We start from the raw sequence: 20,520 nt of genomic DNA, 5'->3' as shown, positions 1-20,520 counted from the left end.
TCAGGTTGATGGTTTTTCGTCAGAACTAGAAGTTAGAGATTCAACAGGTTGGCCTGAAACATTAACCCAGTTTCTCTTTCCACAGATGCTGCCTGCCCTGCTGAGTATTTCCAGCATTTTCTCTTTTTATTTCAGTTTTCCAGCTTCTATAGTATTTTTGTTTTATAAAAGGCAGGTATGTCTGGAAAAAAAAAAAGGGATGGCTAAGAAACCAGACTGCCAAAGCATGTGACATTTTAAAACCATATCAAGAACTAGGACCAACTAGTAATTGTTTTTCATGTGTACTGTGGAATTGAACTAAGAAAGCACCATCAGCTTATATGTAGTACACAGTGGGCAAATGTTGTTGCATTTCACAAACTAAAATACTAAATTTCATTTGACTTAAGACAAGAGGTATACACACAATGTTTTGTTAAGTAATCCTTCAAACCAGCCGCAATACAGCCTATTTAGAAAAGGGACAGTTGATCAGTTATCCTTCATTAAACGTGCAACATTTTGTTCACATTTATTGCTGCTGTGCAGTGTCTCACTGCACATCTGTATCTACATTTGAAGAACCTAAATAGTACTTAAATGCTGAGAAAGAGGAACAAGCTTATGAACATAAATGTCCTTTATTCTAATTATTCATTAACGGTCAAAGAAGCTACCAAAAGGTGTTTGCTAAAGGAGTCAAATGAACCCCATGTCAGATGCAAGTTCTGTACAAAACAAATGTAAACAGATTCATTAAATTACAGCAGTAACTACACTTCAGAAACATTTAATTGGTTGTAAAGCACTTTGTTACCTGTCCTGTGGTCGTGAAAAGTGCTATATGCAAGCTTTTCTTTTTAAATGGTCTTGTAACTATTAGTGTACGGAATACTTTAAACCATGTAGTGATTTAGATAATGCGCTAATTACATCTGGTACAGGTTATTCCTTAGTTTAATAAATACATATTATAATACACAAAATAAAATCTGACAGATTCAGTGATGCTCTGAGTTGCTGACCAGAATAAACACAAGAAATTTCACAGCCCATGAGTTCTGAAATGTTTGGATATCAAAAATCCAAAGTGAAAGGAAGCAAAATTAGGCTATCAGTTGTATCTAGATAAACAACATTTTTTTTATAAGTGATGTTAATTGGGGGAAGATGGGACATGCTGAATAACTCACATGATTCTTTAAATGAAGTAAATTGCATTCTAGTGCGCCAATTGTACATTATCATGGCTATGCCAGAAAAAATATAATAGATACAATTTTATTTTTATTCATTGATAGGATGTGAGCATCACTGGCAATGCCAGTATCTGCTGCCCATTCCTAACTGCCATGAGGTGGTGGTGTGAGCCACCTTCTTGAACTGCTACAGTCCACGTGATGTACATACATCTACAATGTGTTAAGGAGGGAATTCCAGAATTTTGACCCAGCGACAGTGAAGAAACAGTGATAGAGTTCCAAGTGAGCATGGCGTATGGTTTGGAGGGGAACTTGCAGGTGGTGGAACATCCATGCACCTGCTGCCCTTGTCCTTCTACGTGGTAGAGGTCTTAAATTGAAAGATACTGTTGAAGGAGGATTGGCAAGTTGCTGCAGTGCACCTTGTAGATGGTGCACACTACCAAAACTTTGCACCGGTGATGGAGGAAGCGAATATTTAAAGTGGTCGATGGGCTGACGATCACACGGGCTGTTTTGTCCTGGATGGTGTCGAGCTTCGAAATGCTGTTGGAGCTGCACTCATCCAGGCAAGTAGAGAGTATTCCATCATGTTCTTGACTTGTGCCTTTTATAACCATTCTAATAGGTTCATTTTTAACATTAAATATAATCCGCATAGTTCTTAAAAAGCTGATTTGTTTATCAATAATGTCTGAAGGTAATTGATTAGACCATGCATCTGACAGTGAATCAACAAGCTTGTTCCAATTATCACGCACTTACAAGCCTCAAAATAATGCAATGATAGTCCACTGTATTTCTATCTTACTAAACTTCACTTTCAAGGCTAACCTTTGTAAGTCAAAGATTTAGACAAAATACCCTTGATATTGAAAAGTTTTGTAAATTTCATAACCCAATATTGTAAGCTTGTTCAGTACTTCTAAGTTTAAGGCTTGTAAAGATTCATTCTGCTATGCAATGAATACAGAGATGAGCAGAAATTAAACATTTTTATACTAATCAGAGTGGAACCTAACAGTCCCTTGAGAGGACAACCCCAACAGGTAGAACTACCATCCCTTTTTAATAGTTCACTGAGATCAGTAGCCTGAACTAAAAGCTAAAATCAAGCAATGTGATAGAACTAATTCTGAATAGCTGCCTTATAAATAGGCCAACATGGTCCTATCAGTAGTCAACACACAATATTATTAATTATGCAATTTAAAAATCTATTTTTAGCCATTTCAGATATATTTAAAACATTTCTAATGAAAGTAATACTCAACAAATTAAACATCCTGCAAAATCATTATTTGAGTTACCTGTATTTTCCAGTAATGTTTTTGGTGTGTTAGGTCTATTAATGATATCCACCAGCTGGTGCAAGACCATTGGCACATAAGGCTGCATTTCAATCCCTAGTGAAAAAATAAAATTAGCGGAGTGAAGAGTTTAACTAGCTGAAGGCAGTTCTTCACCCATTATGTTTTAAAATTCTACACACGTGTTCTGCGAAATCAGGCGGAAATACAAACTGCACTTACGAATGACAAAAGCAAAGTTGGAAGGAATTTTACTTCATTTCCCCTCCCCAGGGAGAAAGCAAAAGAAAATACATATTTTTCAATTACAGTGGAGGCAAAGCAAAAAATAATCATTTTTCAAAATAAAATTATACAACATATACATATATAGAAAGCAGCAAGAAGCTGTAATAAAATACTGTACTTAAAATATTCTACTCAGTATGTAATTGATCCACTAGTCCATTTCATATTTCAGTGGCTGAAAGTCAGTTTTTTTACAAGTTCATTAAGCAAACATACATGTGACAATTTGGAGGATTCTATACAATTTTTAAAAAATTAAACAAGGAAGATGATGCTACCAAGGCCATGGTGAAAGAGCAGGTAATTAATACACTAGAAGAATTTAAAATTGATAATGCACCAGGACCATATGAGATGCATCCAAGGATAGTGAGAAGAGTATGGAAATTGCGGAAGCACTGGCCATAATTTTCCAGTCTTCCTTAGACTCAAGGGTGGTTCCAGAAGACTGGAGAATTGCAAATGTTACACCCTCGTTCAAAAAAGGGTGTAAAGATGAGACAAGTCAGTATAACTTCAGTGGTAGGGAAACTTCTAGGAACAATAACTCAGGACTAATTTAATAGTCACATGAACAAATGTGCATTAATTAAGCAAACCTAGCATGGATTTGTGAAGGGATAATAGTGTTTTTCTGAAGAGGCAGAGGGTTGGTAAGGGCAATGCTGTTGATGTGATGTACATGGACTTCAAAAAGACATTTGGTCTAGTGTCGCACAACAGCCTTTGAGCAAATATGTAGCTCAAGGAATAAAAGGGATAGTAGCAACATGGCTACAAAATTAGTTGAGTGACAGGAAATGCAGTAGTGGTTAGTGGATGTTTTCCGGCTGGAGGAAGGTTTGTAGTGGAGTTCCCCATGGGTCAGTGTTGGGACCCTTGTTCTTCCTGATATATAATGGCCTAAACCTTGGTCTACAGGGCACAATTTCAAAATTTGCAGATGAAAGGAAACTTGGAAGCATCGTGAACAGTGAAGAGAATAGTGTAGAACTTCAAAAGGACATTGAAAAGCTCGTAGAATGGGCAGACAAGTGACAGATGAAGTTCAATGTGGAGAAATGTGAAATTATTTATTTTGGCAGGAAGAACGTGGATCCACAATATAAAATAAGGAACGGGGTGCAGGAGCAGAGGGACCTGGATATAAATGTGCATAAGTCATTGAAGGTGGCAGGACAGGTTGAGAGCACGGTTAATAAAGCATACAGTAGCCTAGGCTTTAATAGGGGCATTTAGTACAAGAGCAAGGAGGTAATGTTCAATTTGTATAAGACATTAGTTCGGCCTCAGCAAGAGTACTGCGTCCAGTTCTGGCCTCCGTACTTTGGGAAAGATGCGAAGGTATTGGAGAGAGTGCTGAAAAGATTTACAAGAATGGTTCCAGAGATGAAGAATTTCAGTTATGAAGATAGACTGGAAAAGTTAGGACTGTTTTCCCTGAAGAGCAGATTTGACAGAGGTATTCAAAATCATGAGGGGTCTGGACAGACTAGATAGGGAGAAACTTCCCACTCATGAAAGGATGGAGAACGAGAGGGCACAGATTTACAGTAATTGGCAAAAGAAGCAAAAGCGAGTTGAGGAAAAATTTTTTCATGCAATGATTGGTTGGGGTCTGGAATGCACTGCCTGAGTGTGTGGTGGAGGCAGGTTCAATTGAGGCATTCAAAAGGGAATTAGACTGTTATCTGAAGATAGCATGTTCATGATTGAAGGTGGCGGCAGGGGATGGCGCTAGGTGAATTGCTTATTTGGAGAGCCAGTGCAGACATGATGGGCCGAATGGCCTCCTTCTGTGCTATTAAATAATTTATGTAGTTTAAAAATATCTAGAGTAACTGTTTTAGAAATAAATTAATACTGAAAGAGCGATCAGAGCTTAGCTGTCAGCAAAGCACAGGCAAGTACTTTAATCTGTAGATTAGCCACAATGCAGAAGTTTGCCTTGGTACCAATCAAATTATGCACAAGAACGAACAGATGGAGGGCTTGGATGAGCTTTAAACACCCATTCGTCAACTGATTCTAAGCACCGGATGCTCCACTGTGTCCTTGACAGACTACTGGAGGCCTTTGGATGGAATATATAGTGCAGACTTTTCCAGGTGTCTTCAGTTCATTTCAGTTTCTTGAATTGACATATAACAATGTCACATAAAGCATCTAGGTCAATGAAATTCACCCAAAATCCTCACTCCAACAATGGTATGGATACGTTTTAGAAAAGAGCGTGTTAACATATTGCACTAACTCCGAAACCTTTTCTTGTGCAACAACCTTTTATGTGGAATCTTATCAAATGCCTTTTGGAAATCCAAATCTATATCCGTTGGCTCCCCCCCACCCTTCTCTACCCTTCTAGTTACATTCTCAAAAAAATTCACCTGTCAAGCATAAATTTCAGTTTTGTAAAACCATTTGACTCTGTCTAATCATATTATGATTTTGTAAGTGCTCTGTTATCATTTTCTTAAAAACGGATTCCAGCATTTTTCAGAACATTGGTGTTGAGCTAACTGGCCTCTCGATCCCCTTTTTGCCCTCTCCTTTCTCGAGTAGCAGCATTACATTTCCAATCCACTGGGGTCTTTCCAGAATCTGGAGAATACCTGAAGGTCACAACCAATGCATCCACTATCTCTAGGATATATGTTATCCCTAGAATTAGGCTATCAGATTCAGGGAATTTGCTGACACTAATTTTTCCAATACTCTCTGTTCACCAACTTTAATTACCTTAGGTTCCTCACACTCATTAAATTTTTGGTTCTCCACTATTTCTGGTATGCTTTGCGTGTCTTATACTGTGAAGATGGACACAAATATTTGTTTAATATCTCTGCCTTTTCCTAATTCGTCAATATAAGTTCTCTGTCTCCAAGAGGTCCACGTTTACTTTCACGATTCTCTTTACTTTTTCCTTATGTGGTTTATTTTACTTTTCTATGAAATTATGAAATATTTGTCATAATTTTAATCTGATTTTCCAATCTACCTTGACCAATTCATGCCCTCATACCTAGGTTATGGCTCTAAGTTAACCTAAGACTAGTTCTGGAGCCAAAAATATCAAACTTAATATGAAATTCTATCATATTATGGTCACTGTATAACAACTGTTAGATGGTGTATAAACTAATCCCACCTGTGTTTGCTGGTCTTTATTTCTCATCTCCACCATACTGATTCTACTTACTCATCCTCCAGGCCAAGATCCTTCTTCATTACTATTCTTGTGTCATCTTTTATTAGCAAGGCTACCACACACCACGCCACCCTCACCCTCTTTCGCATTTTGCCCATCTCTTCTGAAAGAAGTATCCTGAAATATTTAGCTCTCAACCTTTGTCACCACACAAGCATGTCTCTGTAACGGCCATTAGAGCAAATCTATTTACTTGTATTTGTGCATTGTTGTCTACCATGTTACGAATGCTTCATGCATTTGGATAAAGTGCCTTTAAATTTTTACCATTTTCACTAGGTTGATCTTATTTGCCGATGCACTATTACCACCAAACTCTCTGTCCCTTCCTGTCACGCTCTGCTTAAGTCACTACATTGCCCTATGGCTTTGACATTTAAACCCTATCACTAGCCTTAGTTATTCAATTCACCAGGATACTGGTGCCAGCCTGGTTTATATGGAATCCTATCTGACAAAACAGCTCCCTCTTATGGTTTTACTCATTTTTCTTCTTCTCGCTTTCCCTGTTCATCATTCTGCCATTCATAACTACTCCAGACATATCTTTTGTTTGTTTACTTGTCCCATCACTACTCTCCTTGGCTTTGCACCAATATGTTATATTTAAGTAACTTGTTAAAGGATTCAGGTCATGATGGTAGTTAAAAAAAGGTTAGGGATCCCTCTTAGTTTCGATGGGAGGAGGAAAAGGTTGGGGAGGGGGACTAGCTAAAGTGGTCTTGCAGAGAGCTGGCACAGACTTGATAACCCAAAAGGCCTCTTTCTGTGCTGTAACCATTCTATTTTTCTATTCACCCTGGTAGAGACCTTCCTTTTTGTTCTTTTCTCCACCATCTCCACTTTCTCTTGCTTCAAAGCTGTTACATCTCTAATATTTCCCAGTTCTGATAAAGGGTCATCGACTTGAAACGTTAATTCTGTTTTTCTCTCTCCACAAAAGCTGCCTAACCTATCGAGTACTTCCAGCATTTTCTATTTTTATTGTTCTTTACCCAGTACTGGTGCCAGTGCTCCAAAAATCAAAATCTGTCTCCCACACATTCTGAACCACACATTCAACGCTCTGATCTGCTTATGCCAATTCATGGGTGGTTCCAATGGAGTTAGAAGTATTGTGTAGTTTTGGATAAGCCAGTACAGAAAATCAAAGTGAAGCCAGAGATTTGGTTAAATCATTCTTTAGGATATGAAAGCCGTTGACAAGGCCAACATTTATTACCTATTCCTAGTTCCCCTTGGGGTCATAGTGGTGGGCCTTCTTGAACTGCTGCTGTTAGCAATGATAGTGCCTCCATAAGGCCACTAGGTAGGGAGTTCTAAGATTTTGAACCAGTGACATGGAAGGAATGGAGATCAATGTCCAAGTCAGTATAATGTGACTTGGAAATGACAGTGCCCACCTGTATCTGCTGCACTCATTATCATAGCCAATGAAGGCTGCATGTTTAGGAAGAGCTGTCGAAGAACTCGTGGCTGTGGTGCATCCTCTAAACAGTGCACACTGTGGCTGCGGCATGCTGGCAGTGTAAGGATCACCAAAAAGATGCCCTGTCTATTATACAAATGAGCAATATGGTATACGAATTTCGGTGCTAGTGCGATGCCAGATATATAGATTGTACATCCCAATGATCGGTGGATTGCATCAAACACAACCCTTCAGTTGTTCACAACAGGCAAAGTATTGACCACACCCAACCAGCCCATGCTTCCAAAGCTCAAAACATAATGTCCAACATTGGACGTGACTCTGTGATTGGACAACACTTGCTAAACAATCCTGATTGTGCTAAGAACCACACTGAAAACCAATTTAAGTCAGGCTCACAGTATGGCTCACTTATGCATGCTCGAAGCCATATATATTCACACACTGGGCCCTGTACTTTGCAGACAGTATGAACATGTGCACACTTTGCACCTTTTTCATTTAAACAAAAGCTTAGGGAATAGTCATTCCCTGGTTCATTCCCCAGGGCAATGCCCTGGCCAGAGTTGATCTGCCCAGTTTGAATTGTACAAAGCTGGGCAGCTAACTGCTCAAACTGTATTCTCCACGGCAATGCCTCTACCAGAGTCCACTTGCCAACCAATCTGCACTTTTCTCATGCAGTATAAATTGCTGTTTCCCTGTTAAGTTTGGTAATTTCTTGCGAGCTATCCTGATGAGTACCAAGACGAAAAGCTTAGATAATGTCTCTTTTTTCAGCAATACTCAAGTTTTGTACTACGGGTATAGGGATCAATATGTAACTTTATGAGTGGGTGTCAATCAAATGGGCAGCTTTGCCCAGTATGGTGTTGGACTTGAGCAACTGCACCCATCCAGGGAAGTGGATTATACCATTTCTGACCAAGCTGTGCCCTGCAGGTGGTGAAGATGATATGGGGAATCAGGTGATGAGACAAGTACTGCAGCCTGTGACTATTCTATTAGCCATGATATTTATGTGGTTGCTCCAGTTGAGTTGTTAGTAAATTCACTTCCCACCATTGTTGATGACTCCCTCCATCAATCTGTTTTGGATTGGCAGTAGGTTGGGTTGGATTGGCATTTTGTGGATAGGATATATTGGGCCATTTCCCCGAATGTGGGGTGGATGCTAATGTTGTAGCTATAATGGAACAGTTCAACTAGAAGCGCTTCTATTTCTGAAGCACCGGTTTTTCGCACCAAAGGAAGGATGTGTATGGGGCACATACACTGTGTCCAGTGCACTCAGCTGTTTCTGGATATCAAGTGGCATGAAATTAATTTGTTGAAAATGAGCAAATGTAGTGCAAATCTCAGGAGAAGGATCATCCATTTCGCACTTCTGGCTGAAGATGGCTGCAAAAGTTTCAGCCTAGTCTTTTACATTCATAATATGGATTCAGGCAACCCCCCCTGTTATTTGCTTAGCTATCCAACACCACCCACAAATGGATCTAGCACATTTGCAAAGCTTTGGTCTGATCCATGGGATTGCTTCGTTCTGTCCATCTACAGCACCCTGCCATTTCTGTTTAATATTTCTGTAGTCCCATGTTGTAGCTTCACCAGGTTGGCAACTCATTTTCAGGAATGACTGTTGTTATTCTCTACATTCTCTTCTACAATCAGTGTCAGTTATCTGGTTTGATGGTGATGGGGGAATGAGTGATCTGCTGACCCATGAAGTCATAGCTTGTGGTGGTACACAATACTGATAATGCCTGGATACATAGTGAGAGATGCTAGATTTGTTAACTTATCCTAACGCACTGATATTTCCACAAATGATGGTGTCCTCAGGTGCGAAGATGAGACTTAGGCTAGGATTTTCCGGCCCTCTTCCAGGCGGGACCTGCCGCGGGCTAAGCGGCGGCTCAGCCAGATGTCCACTGATTTGTGGCAGGACCAGAAGATCCTGGCGGAGGGCGAGCACAGAATATCCTGCCCTTGGTCTCTACAAGAACTGTGTAGCGGTACTTCTTCCATTGTTAACACAGACAAATCTGGGAAAGGTAGATTTGCGAGCATGTGGGCAAGTAGGTTATTCCCTTGATTGGTTCTCCCATCAGCTGCCAAAAGCTATGTTCTTCTGGACTCAATCAACTTGATCAGTGGTGGTGGACATCGAAGTCTCAACAGTCCAGAGTATGCTTTGTGCCCTTGTTACCTTTGGTGTTTCCTCCAAGTGGTGTTCAACATGGATGAGTACTGATTCATCACCTGTGGGACCATTGGAGGTGACAATCAACAGGCTTCCTTTGTCCATGACTTTATCGAGTCCAAATGCAATGTTGAGGGCTCTCCAAGGCCACCAGTGTTTCATGGATTACTAATCCGGGTACATAACCACTTTTCTACCATACCAATATTTACTAAGTTATCAAGGATGAGAAAATTTTTTTAAAAGGAGAGAATGAATGTACTGGAGCAGAGTAGGACAAGAAAGAATTTTAAAAACATTTTTTTCAAAATTATGAAGTCTTTGACTTGTGTGAATAGGGAAAACTATTTTTGGTTGCAGAATCAGTAATGCAGGGGGCATCAATATAAAGTCTAAGTGAGGAAAGAGGTTAAGAGGAACTCATTTATGAATAAATGGTGGCATCAGAACTGTTACAGCATGGGTTTTGCTACAGGGAATAGTAGCAAAGACCACAACGTCTTTTAGGAAAAAATGAACAAACATATGAAAGCAGAGGGGATTACAGGATTAAAGGAAAGAACAAGACAAGGGCAATTAGCTTTGGATTCCTCTAACAAAGAATCGCCGCAGGTAAAAGGAGTCAAATAGCCTCCTTTTGTGCTGAAAACACCTCTAGTTCTAAAGGTATATTTCTTACCAAGTTCACAGCTTAATGTATATACAACAAATACTAACCCATCTGAATGGAGATCTCTCCAATTGCCCATGTGGCATTGTTACACACTGAAATAAACTCTGGGTTCAGATTAGTTCCAAGAACTGGCATGAAATCAGCTGTAAAAAGAAACAAAGTTGAAGTCATAATCAATGTCCAATTAAAAAATATGCCATGATGTGCACATCAAAACATGCTTTCTGTAATTTATTTTCTCAGCGGTGAATTTTACATTACCCGAATAGTAAAAAAGACAAGTGAACAAAGAAGACATTACATACCAATACAAGGTTTCACATGCTGAAAACAGGCCTTTGTTAAATCACCCAACAAGGCAAATGAACTCTGTCGTACTTCTGGCATCTTATCCTACAGTTAAGGAAAAAAAAATCATAGTTTTGGTTTCTTTTTGGGAATTAGAAAAAGAATCAGTTTTAATGGACATTTACTTACCTGCATGCACTGGTACATTAATGATAAAATATTGCTCCGTGCTACCAGCTGTTCAATACTTCCTCCAAGGCCTTCTGCCAGACCACTCAGTAAATCAAGTGCCACAATCATAAAATCTTTATCTGGGGCCTCGCACTGGTCAGGCTGAGAACCATGCAGCTGCAATACAAGAACCAATGACATAAGTACAGAATAAGATAGCAAAACAATGTGGATCACAATAGTAATAATAAAAAAAAATGCTGGAAAAACTCAGGGCTCTGAAGAGTCATACGGACTCGAAATGTTAACTCTGTTTCTCCACAGATGCTGCCAGACCTGTCAGTTTTTCCAGCACTTTTGTTTTTATTTCAGATTTCCAGCATCCACAGTATTTTGCTTTGGATCATAACAACATTGATTTTGTCTGTCTGAAACCTAGACGATCATCTGTAGATAGAATCTAAATGTATACCTAAGTAGTGTGAGAAATCTTTACTCCATTGACCTAGTCTTATCTTCTTTCCCTTCCAACTTTGACATTGTGTTATACTATGGCCCACAGACCTTCATTAAGGCTTCATAAATTTAAAAAAGGGGAAAAGATCAGTCGAAATTAGAGCCAATGTATTGAAAAGGAGGCTCAATACTTCCTGACTGCAACTATTAGTGTATAGCTAATCCAGTAAGCATTACTCATTCAAAATTAATGAGTGGATATTGAATAAATTAAAAAGTTCAAGGAAAGATGAACAAATTGATTTAAATTTGCTAAAAATGTCACTAATTTTATATAGAACTTACAGCACAAAAATAGGCTATTCAATCCAATTGGTTCAGCTGGTGAAATGCTCAACACAATAACTAATCCTATTAGCAAAACATTCTATTCCTATGTCCCTCATGCGTATAGCTAGCTTCCCCTTAAATGAATCTTGTACCATTCATCTCAACAACGCCTTGTGATAGCATGTTCAATATTTTAACCACTCACTGGGTAAAGAAGTTCCTTCTAAATTCACTATTGGATTTATGGGTGACCATCTTATTTTTATATAACAAACTATTGTTTTCTTGGACAATTTATAAATAGTATTACAATACTTGCCATAGCTTGGGAGAGAGTTTTTTGGACAAGATTTACACAACGCTGGTATACAGGTTCACAGTATGGAAGAAAGCCAGACTGCAAGGCAGTGGCAACAGAAGAGAGGCACTGTAACACAAACATATTAGATTTAATATAATGCTATTTCTGATCACTCAATTTATAAAATGGAGCCTTCATTACAGCATTACTGCAACACTGAAGACAGACATTCTAAACGGCTCCATTAACAAATTATCCTCTACAATGTAATTTCAAAAAGCAGGAGACAATAGTTTTAAAAGCAGACAAGGATTGCTGATCCATTATGGCGCAACCTGTACATTAGGGAAGGATAATCTCCAGAAATTATCCATTCATTTGTATCATCACATAACATTTATAATTTTAAATAATGGGGCTGTCACATTTCCTAATGCTGATAATATTGAAAATGTAGTCCCACTGAATCAGCTGTCAAACATCAATTCATTTACTAATGTTAATTTTATTCTCCTTGCTCCACTTTCATTCTGCAACACCAGTTGCCCCTTTATTATTTAAATTGGGTTTTCATAAGTGCAGATCACCTGTGCCAGACTAAGCACCAATGAGCCCACCAAATTACATGTGCACCGGATACCATTACGACAGAATTTAATCAGTACAAAGCTAATCACAGACTATTTCCTGGATATATCCTCTGGAAGAGAAACACAAAAATATTTATTTGGATGTTGGCCACAGGTGGTAAAAGTTGAAAAGGAGACAGAGGGGAGAGTGCATATGACAAGCCACTGTTGCTGCATTAATATTTAGAAATCCAATGAAAAATGTATACTATAAGCATGTTTATTCAGTCAGACCATAGCAACAAGAGCAAGATTTTTTAGACTTATAAATGAGGAAGTTGAGTTTTGAAAGTACATGCCTACTTGTAGCAAGCCCAAAACTCTTAGAGGTAACTGCGCTCCTTTAATTCTGGCCTCCTGAACATCCCTGAATTTAAGTGTTCCACTATTAGTGGCTTCAGCTGGCAGGGCCCAAAGCTCTGGAATTCCTTTCCTAAAACACACTGCCTCTGTACCTTGCTTTCCTCATTTAGGGCATTCCTTGAAACCTACCTCTAAACAAGCTTTTGATAATCTGCCCTAATATTTCCTTATGTGGCATGGCGTCATATATTGTTTTATAATGCCTGTGAAATACCTTGGGATGGGTTAATATGTTAAAGATGCTATATAAGTTGTTGCTGTTACAGAAGGAAGAAAGAAACATTGAGTCCAACTTGTTATTTTAGATTGCTCATTGGATTTGTTTCTTTCTTGCATCAATAACAACTTTCACGAATTCTAACAAAATATTGGTAGAAACGGACATGTAAATAAAAAAAAGGGGTGAAAACTGATTGACAGGATTTAATGGGTAGAGTGGATAAGTCACCTGGTCTGGATGGCTTGCACCCCAGGTTTTAAAGGAAACAAGGGTGGAGATAGTGGAAGTATTTGCCATAATCTTCCAATTTCCCCTAGATATGGGGTAGAGGATTGCAGAGAGACAAATGTAATGCCCTTATTCAAGAAATGGTGTTAAGACGTGCCTAATAACTACAGGCCGGTCAGTTTAACATCAGTGGCGGGTAAGGTTTTAGAAGCATCAAGGGAAAAATTAACGGTCATTTAAGAAAGGTTTGAGTGAATTAAGAAGTCTACAGTTTTGTAAAAAGGCAGATGGTGCTTGACTAATCTAACTGAATTTCTTGATAAAGTATCAGAGTAGGTTGACGAGGAGAATGTTGTGGATTCTTCCATATTCTCTATATGCATTTTAAGATAGCCTTTGACAAAGTACCACATAAAAGGCTAGTTAACAAAATTGAACGTGAGGGTCAGTGTCAGCTTGGATAAAAAATTGGCTTAAGGACAGAAAACAGTAAGACATGATAAATGGTTATTTTCCAAACTGGAGGATGCTAGGCAGTGCTGTTTCACCAAGAGTCAGTGCTCGGGCCACTGCTTCTTTTAATATATATTATATACATATATAAAGGCTTGGGTATTGGAACAGTAAAATTTCAAAATTTACCATTGATCCCGAACTTGGAGGAATGGCAAACGGTGAGGATGATACCAATTGGCTGCAAAAGGACATAGATAGGCGGCAGGGATGAGAGTGGCGGAAGATGAAAAGGTCTGAAAATCTTTTGTGACAAGGAATCATGTAATTATAGCAACTTTTATGATCTGTAATGAATGCAAATGCTTCTAGGCCACTTCAAATAGATGAAATTATTAGATTTCAAGTGGGTAGAACCATTAGTTGTCCCTTTGCTTTTCTTCTATTACAGTCAAGACTGTAGACCAATGCATTTGTTATCAAATCACCAAAGTGACCTCAGCATTCAATGCAGTTAGTACATGTGATGCAGGTTTCTAAAATTTCTTTGACAGCACATGGGTGTAACTGGTTAGGCCAGCATTTATTGATGACCCCTAATTGCCCTCAAGAAGGTGGTGGTGAGCCAGCTTCTTAAACTGCTGCAATCCATGTGGTGTAGGTACACCCACAGTGCTTTTAGGAAGGAAATTCCAGGATTTTGACCCAGCAATAATGAAGGAACAGCAATATAGTTCCAAGTCAGGATGGTGTGTGCCTAGGAGGGGAACTTGCAAGTGGTGGTATTCCCATGCATCTGCTGCCTTTTTACTTCTAGGTGTACAGGTTACGATTTTGAAAGTTGCGTTGAAGGAGCCTTGCTGAGCTGCTGCGATACATCTTGTAGATTGGTACACACTGCTGTCACTGTACTCCGCAGTGCTTTGTCCTAGATGGTGTAGAGCTTCTTGAGCTGTGCTCATCCAGACAAATGGAGGGTATTCCATCATATTCCTGACTTGTGCCTTGTAGATGGTACACAGACTTTGGGGAGCCAGGAGGTGAGTTACTCACTGCAGAATTCCCAGCCTCTGACTTTGTCTTGTACCCACAGTATCTATATAGCTGGTCCAGTTCGGTTTCTGGTCAAAGGTAACCCCCCAGGATGTTGATAGTGGTGGATTCAGTGATAGCAATGCCTTGAGTTCCATGGAGAGATGGGTAGATTCTCTCTTGTCCAAGACAATCATTGCCTGGCACTTGTATGGCATGAATATAACTTGCCATTTATCAGCACAAGCCTGAATGTTGTCCACATCTTGCTGTATATGGACACAGACTGCTTCAGCATCAAAGGAATTGCGACTGGTACTGAACATTGTGCAATCAGCACTGGAAATTCCCTCATCTGACCTTAATTATGAAGAGAAGGTCGTTGATGAAGTAGCTGAAAATGTTTGTGCCTTGGACACTACCCTGAGGAACTCCTTCCAAAACGTCCTGGAGTGAATACAGGATGAAGCCCATACTAATAACAAAACATGATTTTGCTGCTGTTGAGAGTTCTGGATTTAATCAGCTTGGTTGCAGTTTGAAACCAGAGCAGTAGGCTAATGGAAACCAAGGGTGTTTTCAGATGTTTTAAACCACTGAGCAAGAGTCGCAGGGATGCCCATGATTGAACTGCGAAATCCAGAGTAATGAGGTCTATAAAGAAATTGGAAGGTCGCTTAACAAAGGCTAATGGAAGGGCCCCCATGAAATCTTGTACCTTGGAGGATGCTGGAAGGCTGAAGAAAAATCAGAGTGAATTCCAGACAGCTGTGATATATGTTTTGAGCTGATCCCAGGGAGAGTGAATGAACCTTAAACATGTTGTAATAAGGGAACTCTTCCGGGGGACCCAATAGTGCTTAACTCTTTTTGATGTACAATAAAGATGGCTTCTGTTAAAAATAATTTGTGAAATCTTGTGGTGTAGTTTTGTTGGTTAATTGCTGGGTGTTCACATTTCTTGAAATATTAATGGTCCCTAACAGGGTCGTAACACCATGAACAGATATACAAAACTCTTGAATATTAACATGATCCCAGACACCAGCAAAATCAACACAGAAGTAAAGCAGCATCATAACATTTAGCATATAAATTATTAAAGTTCATGTATAATAGGTCAACACATAATACATCATGCAAATATGAACATGTTGTTGAAGTATTTTATAAAAATGTTATTTTACATACTCATGCAGGTTTCCACCATATTCAATATTTCCTAATGACAAAAGACTCTCGAGTTGAAACAGGACAGAGACAGGCACTATTAAAGAAGTGAAATAGGCTGTTTTGGACAGGATATAGAGCCAGAAGCTCATCTTGTGGTTACACTGGGCCCCCAAGGTGCAAACGGTCATATCAGCAGTCAGGGAATGGGGCCTGTGGCATGGACTAAGCCAATACTGAATGACTTCAGTATTCCCAATGTTTTTAGTTGGAGGAAATTTCTGTTCATCCAGTACCATATTGGACAAGTAATGTGACAAAGCATGTCTGCATCTAAGAAATGTGAGATGTGCCAGCAGAGTCATCTTAAATACAAGTCTTGACCAAACTTTGTGTTGGAAAAGAGTGACAAAAATGAAACTGAGCTTCTTGGGAGTTAACTTTAGCAATGGAGGTATGGGAATGAATGGAGGTCGAAACAGACAGTGAAGTCAAGAGTATCAGCAGAGGAATGAAGGCCAAGGATAAATCCATGAGCATAGCAACTGTTAACTAGATTTGACAGGAAATGGAGAAGCTGCCCCTGACAAACAAACAATTCCCTAACACCTCTAAGCTTCCAGTGTGACTTGAACCACACAGATCAGATCACCATAATAGCTATCCAGATCATTGAGATTAGAACTAGAGAAGGGCGACTGAAAGTCAACTTTCTCTTTAGCTCTTAAAGCCAGTGACTGCACCACTAAGCTAGAATCAACATGAAAACGGATTTACAGAATTTACACAAGTGCTTTTTCAAGAGAACAGAAGTGCCAGACAGGCAAGATGTCAAAATGATGCTAATGTTTGAAAGCAATGCATACAGCAACATCACAGAATCACACAACTGTTACAACGCAGGAGGTCATTCAGCCCATCACGTCTACACCAGCTGTCCAAATGAGCACTGATGAAGGTTTTACAGAAATTAAAACACTTGGAACACTGCAAACAGATCAAGGTGTCAGGTTTAGAGGCAAAACTTTTAGGATAGAATGAGGGGCATGATTGAAATGAGTTGTAGTATCAGGAGGTGAAGGTGAAGTACAAAACCTTCCATACCAGTTAGAAATTAATTAATTAATTCATGGACACAAACAGAAGTGTCAGAAGAGTGAAAACAACAGTTGAACCTGGGATTAGTAGTCAAAAATTGTTGACTATTTCAGTTGGCAGACTAAGAGTGCCAAATAAAATTAGTCTGGTGTGTAACCTGCTGCAGGTTTTTCTCTCAGTGAGTGATTTGAAACAGTGGTTCAAAAAGTCCAGTAAAAACAAAATCTACAAACTGGACTGAAGCGAGTATAATGTTAGGTTGGTTAAATTATTCCTAGGGGTACAGGAGGGGTAAGTGAGTTATTCAAACGTTTTTTAAGAAAGCAAAGGAAAAGGTCATACACAATGGTCCAATCAGTAGAAGCTATTATTGGTGATGAACAATGAATTTGGTGATCTCAATCATTAGGGAAGTTAGATTTAATCTTGCTCGACAAGTAATTGACAAGTCCTACTCTATCAGGTTAGGAGGGTACCGATGAATTTAGTGAGAGGGGCGAATTATTTTTAATTAGAAGAGATCGAAGCTGGATAACAAAAGCAATCAAGGTAACCAGGCAGGTCAGCAGGACTTATTTATTTGCACTGGAGGCTACCATGAAAAGCGTTAAGAGAAACTGCAAGAAGCAAGAGTCAGAAAGAAGCAAATCCTGAATTTAAGTGGAGAAAAAAATGAGAGTGGGAAAATTAGAGACACAAATGATCAAGATATAAGAAGATACAAGTGTTGCATCAAAACAGAATAAAGCAAGAGGAAACAGCACCTATGGAAAGCATCATGTTCAGTATCAGGTGCTGTATTAAGTGCTGATATTTTTAATTTTGTACTTTCAACTTGTTTATGATGCCAATAGAGAAGATATAAGCAACAGGCTGTGTCATGGGGCTGTATTTGAAGAACAGAATTCTCAGTGGGACCAGTTTTTCTAAACCTTTAGGCAGGGGTTAGGCAGTAGGGAAAAAACGTGACCTAGAGTGAATAAACCAAAGTGGCAGGGTGAAGGCAAGAGAAATATTTTTTAAAATTATAATAAGAGTCCAGTTGAAAGGGAGTGACAGAGCAGTAACAAAATTGAAAGAACACGACAACCATCCCAGGACACAATCATCTGCACTCACAACTGATTCAAGAACTCAAAACTATTTCAGTAAAATCTACCAAGATAAATGTTCTTGTGCAAATAATACACTGAAGCTCTACATACCTCAAGCAAGGGAAAAAGATCTTTGTCTTCATCCTTCAACATATTCCACTTCTGAATGAGAGGAGGCATCAACATTTGAATGTACTCCTTATGAGAAAGGTAAAGATGGTCAATTTTACTGCTCCATTGAAATACTGTAAATTATTTGACATGAAAAGCATCTCACATGAACTTAGAAACACTGCTAGAACTCAACACAAAATTAGCACTAAACAATGATCACAAATTTTTTTCTTTGCTTGGAACAATTATGACCCAGATTTTGCAGTCTAAAGCTATGATTATTAGCGCCCATTGTTATTAATGAGTAAATCAGGCTTCTGACGACCACACACATGCAAATAAATATTAAAATCTGGAAGTTGCTGTCCAAATTGCCTTGTCCATCCAGAAGCTTTGCTGAAACAGTATTTCACTGAGATTCAACATTCTTATATGTAGAAGAGCATGAAGTTGGAGTATGAAAGAGATCGCTTTTATGGGCTATGGCTAATTACTTATTTACCTGTTAATCATGCCAGAAAATGTAAGGACTGTACCACTGAAGTGTAAGTGAATTTTTAATGGCACAGTATGTCTTATTTACTACCAAACCACTCTGGCACTGAAAATTTAATTTCATCAGTATGGAATTTTAATCCTTCATATTTTAATTAGTGTTGGATATTTTTTAAAAATTCAGAAGTTTATTAATTAATTTTGCTTAATTTCTCTCACAATCCCTTTTCTTTCTCTCCCTTTCATTTTCTGTACATGATTTGACATTGAATGAACCAATTTGACATTGATTGAACTGTTCGAGCTTATACTTTCTGGCTTAGGCTCTGCATGTCTCAGTAAAGACTCTTCATTCTGATTAATTAAGGAGATACATGGTTGCTTGACCTGACCAGATCCTCTGTAAAGGGCACCACACTTTTGTATTTCTAATCACAGGAGGTTCTATTGCAAAAGCCCAGGCATGAAGATCTAAGGGCATCCATTCATCATTGATGCCAAAATCTGGACCATTATTCTAAAGTTTGTTTATTTTAACTAATGTGTTAATATGGCTATCAGAAAAGATTTCTAGAAATTCCACATTATATAAAACCATAAGATGTAGGAGGAGCAGGCTATTCGGCCCATCGAGTCTGCTCCTCCATTCTATGAGATCATGGCTGATCTGATAATCCTATACTCCACTTTCCCGCCTTTTCCCCATAACCCTCGATTCCCTTACAGATTAAAAATCTGTCCATCTCAGCCTTGAATATACTTAACCACCCAGCCTCTACCGCCCTCTGCAGTAAAGAATTCCACAGACTCACTACCCTCAGGGAAGAAATTCTTCCTCATTTCTGTTTTAAATGGACCACCCCTTACTCTGAGATTATGCCCTCTGGTCCTAGACTCTCCCACAAGGGGAAATAACCTCTCAGCATCTACCCTGTCAAGCCCCCTAAGAATCTTATATGTTTCAATAAAGTTTTCTCTCATTCTTCTATACTCCAATGAGTACAGGCCCAACCTACTCAACCCCTCCTCATAAGAAAATCTCTCCACAGCCAGGGGATGAACCTAGTGAACTTCTCTGGACTGCCTCCAATGCCAGTATATCTTTCCTTAGATAAGGGAACGAAAACTATTCACAGTATTCTAGGTGTGGTCTAACTAATGCCTTGTATAGTTTTAGCAAGACTTTACTAATTTTATACTCCATTCCCTTTGAAATAGAGGCCAACATTCCATTTACCTTCCCTATTACCTGCTGAACTTGTATGTTAGCTTTTTGGGATTCATGCACAAGGACTCCAAATCTCTCTGTGCTGCAGCTTTTTGCAGTCTCTTTCTCCATTTAAATAATAGTCAGCTCCTCTATTCTTCCTGCCAAAGTGCATAACTTTACATTTTCCCACGTTATATTCTATCTACCAAGTTTTTGCCCACTCACTTAACCTGTTTATATCCCTCTGTAGACTGTGTCATCTTCACCATTTGCCTTCCCATCTATTTTTGTGTCATCTGCAAACTTGGTAATAGTACATGAACTTCCCTCATCTAAGTCATTAACATATATTGTAAATAATTGAGGCCCCAGCACTGATCCCTGTGGTACTCCACTAGTTACAGGTTGCCATCTTGAAAATGCCCCGCTTACCCCAACTCTGTCTTCTATTAGTTAGCCAATCCTCTATCCACGCTAATATATAACGCCCAACCCCATGGGCTCTCAACTGAAGTAGCCTTATGTGTGGTACCTTATTGAACACCTTTTGGAAATCCAAATATATTA

The 20,520-nt window shown here is 39.0% G+C and overlaps 1 protein-coding gene across 5 annotated transcripts in view; it reads right to left on the bottom strand.

The window, feature by feature from the left end:
- The window catches only part of tnpo1 (transportin 1), a 185,869-nt gene that overhangs the window by 20,930 nt on the left and 144,419 nt on the right, over nucleotides 1–20,520 (bottom strand). For all 5 annotated transcript variants that reach the window (XM_041185762.1, XM_041185765.1, XM_041185767.1 and 2 more), the window contains 6 exons: nucleotides 18,246–18,332; nucleotides 11,866–11,973; nucleotides 10,779–10,937; nucleotides 10,607–10,694; nucleotides 10,346–10,444; nucleotides 2,495–2,590 (listed from right to left, as the gene is read on the bottom strand). In XM_041185762.1, coding sequence (XP_041041696.1) covers nucleotides 2,495–2,590; nucleotides 10,346–10,444; nucleotides 10,607–10,694; nucleotides 10,779–10,937; nucleotides 11,866–11,973; nucleotides 18,246–18,332 — 637 coding nt within the window. The remainder of the gene's footprint in view (nucleotides 1–2,494; nucleotides 2,591–10,345; nucleotides 10,445–10,606; nucleotides 10,695–10,778; nucleotides 10,938–11,865; nucleotides 11,974–18,245; nucleotides 18,333–20,520) is intronic.

The sequence above is a fragment of the Carcharodon carcharias genome, chromosome 4, assembly GCF_017639515.1.
Source record: "Carcharodon carcharias isolate sCarCar2 chromosome 4, sCarCar2.pri, whole genome shotgun sequence".
NCBI classification, from domain to species: domain Eukaryota; kingdom Metazoa; phylum Chordata; class Chondrichthyes; order Lamniformes; family Lamnidae; genus Carcharodon; species Carcharodon carcharias.
The sequence above is the reverse complement of the archived record's forward strand: the minus strand, read 5'-3'. Positions and strand labels throughout refer to the sequence as shown.